This window comes from Patiria miniata, unplaced genomic scaffold (assembly GCF_015706575.1).
Source record: "Patiria miniata isolate m_02_andy unplaced genomic scaffold, ASM1570657v1 HiC_scaffold_3, whole genome shotgun sequence".
In the NCBI taxonomy this organism is placed as follows: Eukaryota; Metazoa; Echinodermata; class Asteroidea; order Valvatida; family Asterinidae; genus Patiria; species Patiria miniata.
The window spans coordinates 23,950,911-23,955,997 of NW_024037069.1; the positions used below are offsets into that span (position 1 = coordinate 23,950,911).

General features: G+C 40.0%; 1 protein-coding gene across 1 annotated transcript; it reads right to left on the reverse strand.

Moving 5' to 3' along the window:
- Nucleotides 1–637: 637 nt before the first annotated feature.
- Nucleotides 638–2,551, reverse strand: LOC119736573 (M-phase phosphoprotein 8-like). Its single transcript, XM_038210588.1, has 3 exons — nucleotides 2,516–2,551; nucleotides 1,954–2,379; nucleotides 638–1,193 (listed from the first exon to the last, which is right to left on the reverse strand). The coding sequence occupies exons 1-3, from the start codon at nucleotides 2,549–2,551 to the stop codon at nucleotides 1,086–1,088; spliced, it is 570 nt and encodes a 189-aa protein (XP_038066516.1). The 3' UTR covers nucleotides 638–1,085.
- Nucleotides 2,552–5,087: the final 2,536 nt, after the last annotated feature.

Consider the following 5,087-nt stretch of genomic DNA (forward strand, 5'->3'; position numbering starts at 1 on the left):
AACCCCGCGCGTCAGTCAACTGGAGTGGTCTTTAGAGACTGTGACGTCAGTTTGATCAGAAATGTGGACTAAGCTGTGGATTGGTCAATTTGGATGCCATGTTTTTGTAATACAACAACGGGTTACGGAAGTCCAGATAGAAGGCGCCCGCTGAATGGTCAGAATCACGAGGTCAAGACGCAGACTTGTTTTGCATAATTAATCGCTGAATCTGTTCCCATATCATAGACCCTTGCTTTGTCCATAGACTAATACCTGAGCTATGACAAATACATTTTCTATAAAAAAAAATTGGTGTTATACAAAAACACATAAAAGATTGTTGATTTCTGTCAGTGATTAGGAAGTGAAACGTAATTATGGCTGTAAAAAACCGAACTTGTTTCCAAATGGACAAGCTTTCTGAAATATAAAATTCCTGTCTTTCACTAATTGAAAAAAATGCAATGAAAACATTTCCAATTGTGATAATATTTATGCACACATTATAAATAGTACGGCAGTAAGGTGATGGGATTGTGCCTTTGATGATACAAGCATGGCATTTGGCACACAGTCCGAGTATGTCATGAGAATGATATTTGGCTATAGGGCCATCGCAGATGTGTCCTTTGAAAAAATAAAGGTAGAATAACAAGCAATGGCAGCCATTTTTAAAATTTTGAAAATTGCTTGTTTTCTACCTATATTTTTTTCAAAGGACAAATATGCGATGGCCCTATAGCCAAATATCTTTCTCACAATACCCCCAAATATTTCCATACATGTTTTTGCCCAATTAAAATGGAACATTCTTTCTGTTCAAATAATAGTGTTTTTTTTAAATATCCATAGTAAACCATTACCAATATACCCTGTCCAATTCCTAAGCCACCAATCCACGTTGATTTTGATAGATTTACGACTAGAATAACATAGTCCCGAGATAAGGAAATAGGGGCCGGCCTGTTCCCCCAATGTTGTTTGAAAGACTTTGTTACTACATTACCAGTGCATAGTGTTGGTTTTTATGGGCCAAGAATGACAAATGCACTGCTGGATATTTTCATTTAAGCACCTTGGGATTTTCTACCAAAAAAAATTGTTCATTTTGTTGTCAAGTAAATAAAGAGGATGACTAGTATGATTAATACGATGCACATAAATGCAATGAAGGGCGATGTTGCAGCTTCCTCATTCTCACTTTCTGTGTCCTGTGGAGAAAAAAAACAATGAATAAATTAGAGTCATTATTCAGGAACAATCATTTTTTTGCCGGCACACAGGTACTGTGTGAACGTAATGTCTTTAGAGGAAGGAACTTTGGTGTTGATAGTTTTTGTTTGTAGTGTAAATTCATGCAAGATTTGATTTTTTACTTCAAATCTCCCAATACAATAGCGTAGCAATTTCAAAGTCTCATTTTTCTATTGCAACACATATTTTTCTGTATGTCATATCAGTGAATGATGCATTTGTAAAACAGTCATGGTTATTTGTGCACCAGTATTCTTTTGATGCTTTATTCAGATGATTCCTGTATTTCTTTAACCCTAACCACCCCAACACCATCAAAATCTATCCCCCATTTGGGTGGATTTTGGAGGACTTGGTCCAGAAGGCCTGGCGTGACTAAATATTGATGGAGTATGATGGACTTGGGCCTAATGGCCTGAAGCAGTGCTAGGGGTATCCGATTGATTTTGCCTAGCTTCCTGTACTGCTATTGTGATAAAAGCCATGTGTAGCAAGTCCATGAATGTCAACCAGTGCGTCAGTGGTGGATTCCATTATGTCATGTACAATTTTGCACTGGAACCACAGCGATTGATGGATTTTGATGGACTTGGTCCAGTTATTGGTTAAAAAAGCTAGGGGTTAGGGTTAAAAATCTTACTCAGGTGAAACTTGCGATTTTCGTTTTACATCAACTGCTTGGTATGAAAAGAAAAAAAGGCAGAGAGAGAGACTCACTTCTTCCACCGTTTCCACTTTCTCAGGCTGCACCCGAGAGTTAAGCATCATCTTGGGTGTGGTATCCACCCTGTACCGTCCTCTCAGCGTAGATCTCCGTAGCAACGCATCATCCCTCCAATCTCCTCTCTCACTCACAGTCACCCTGCTGTTTAGATCTTCGACGTTGACACCTCTGGTCGAGTTCATATCAATAATCTTTGTGGATTCTTTGACTACCACTTTGGTGTTTTTCATGACTTTCGGCTTTGTCTGAGAGGAAGACTTCCGAGCTTCCTCCTCTACTATGAATTCTTCAATTAATTCTTGACATCCCTTGAGATGACTGGCAGGTTCCCACGTATCGTCTTCGGGGCCGTATGATATCCAACGAACTTTGTACAAGGTCTTCCCTCGTAACCGTTTCGTAGCCAAAATCTTCTCCACCTGAGCAGAACAAGAAATGTGAAATTCATAGTCAATGTAAGTAACTTAAGATCATATGATTTTCTGCTTCTAAAAGAACAGCATCCCATTGAATTTAAAACTTAAGAAAAACAATTCTAAAACAACACTCTCTCACCTCATGCCTATTTGTCTGCACTGGTCTATTTATCATAATGATCTTCCCTCATTTCTACAAACTCTTAAGCCCGGTTCATACTTGGCGCGAAAGCGAAAGCGAATTTAATTTGTGACGTCATGGCAAGTATTCGCGAGTACAGCGCCCTCTGTTGATATGGATTGCCGCCGGCAAACCTTTAGTAAATGTTAGCTTGCCGGCATTATCTCTGACTCCGGCAATACAGACTAGGCCCCTAATTTTAATTTAAATAATTAGATTCAATAAAGCATTATTTTTTTTCTGGTGGTAATTACCTTCACATTTGTAATCGCTTGTTTAAATATTAAGTGTATTGTACTTACATTATCTAGCCCCTTAATGTGGCCTATTTACTGGACTGCCTCCGTAAACATAGGCCACACATCCACATGTACAAAAATCGTGTCGACTTTGCCAAATTTTGATTTTCACATTTAGGCTTACTTTGTAGGTTTTTTTTGCTTTAGAAGCATTCTCACCCTCTATATAGGCTAATCAGAAAGTGCTGCCTTTTTCAGATGTATATTTTTCATGAAATTTCCAGATTCATTTTTACACGTTTGCGTATCAAAATTTCAACATGAAATTTCACAAAAATTAGACATCTGAAAAAGGCAGCACTTTCTGACTAGCCTATATAGAGGGTGAGAATGCTTCTAAAGCAAAAAAAACCTACAAAGTAAGCCTAAATGTGAAAATCAAAATTTGACAAAGTCGACACGATTTTTGTACATGCATGACATGTGGATGTGTGGCCTATGTTTACGGAGGCAGTCCAGTAAATAGGCCACATTTATGGGGCTATACATTATCCAACTTTGTATTGGTTTATTGGAGAGTGCTAAATAAATGTCAACTGAATTGAATTGAATTGAAGATCCTGTGAATGCAATGTAGGCCTAGGGCGGCCTACCCCTGAAAAAGTTCCAATCCCATTGAGCACTGTATATGTTGAGGCCAGAGTTGTAATGACTCGAGTCAATGACTCGACTCGAGTCCGACTCGAGTCACATTTTTTGGTGACTCGACTCGACTCGAGTCCCAACAGGTAAATGACTCGACTCGAGTCACTGCGAGCAAATGACTCGACTCGACTCGAGTCCCTCATCAGAATGACTCGACTCGACTCGAGGAATGCTAATAAGACTCGAGTCCCAAAAATAAAAGCAAAACTTACTTGCGAAAAATATTTGCAATGACTTACGCCGCGCCGTTCGCGTTGCCAGTTTTTGTTCACGTCACGTTATGTTCGCGAATTATGTACGTTCATATACAGCGGCCATCTGTTTTCCTTCCTCCATAATGATACAACAAACATACACCGTGTCGCGGACTCCCACCTTGTGGTTCTATAGCATGTAATGCTAAATCCGGAACCAGACTTAAAACGCATTTCTCAATCCGTGGTTTCATCATTGGTTTCGGGTAATTTCTTATAAAGCTCTTGGTGGAACGCTGGCTAAACTTATGTCCCGATTTCACACACACAAAAAATGGATACGGATGGGACCACCTTTAAATAATCAGAAACAGTTTTGTATAATGTAATTAGGTTTTGACGTTGTCAGCGATCAGCGAACAACAAAATCTAAACCCGAAGCCAAAACAGTTATAAGACCGAAGTTTCACATCTTCTTATCTGTGACGTGAGCTAGCAATGGAAACTGTTGGTTGGGTACCATATACAGCATACTTTATGTCTTTGGATTTTCGTAATAGACTGGTGCCTTGTATTCTTTCTCTCTTGTGTTTGTTGCTTTTTATTGTAATTTATTATATAGTGTTCAAATATTTGTGACTCGAATTGACTCGAGCTAAATACTTGACTCGACTCGACTCGACTCGACCACACACTGTGACTCGACTCGACTCAACTCGACTTTGTTGACCTAATGACTCGACTCGACTCGAGTCACTTCTTTAAAATGACTCGACTCGACTCGAGTCACAAAAATCAGTGACTCGTTACAACTCTGGTTGAGGCCTAGCCCGACTGCGTCTGGCCGTACAGTACTATCGCAAGCTCTATACAGAGCTTGCGATAGTACTGTACGGCCAGACGTAGTCGGGCTAGTTGAGGCCCCACCAGCATGACCAGGCGCCAGCGCCACGTTACTCCCCACCCCAAATTAGTTAACGTCAACGACAAAATCACAAACAAACCTCAAAAACTTCAGCCATTTTCTCCGGCTCTCAGTCTCAGTTATTGCTGTTCAGCAACCATAGACAACTTTATATTGGTGCAAAAATCCGCGGGATGCATGTGTCTTTTTCAGCAACCGCGCGAAGTTTTTATCCTACATGGTACCCGGCAAAAGTTACAAAAGCCCATGTAATGAAAGGAAAACCTATTTTGGATTCGCGTACCAGCGAATGACTTCCTAGCGCGCGCGGACGTGGTACCAAAATTATCAATAGAGGTCGCACTTTACAAAACACATGGCAAAGACATGAAAGAAAGAAGAGTGGCGGACAGTGCAGTGTAGTCCTTGCAGTGTAGTCCTTGATTTTGCGATTTAGCAAAATATATGTTCTTCAAAAGCTTGTTACA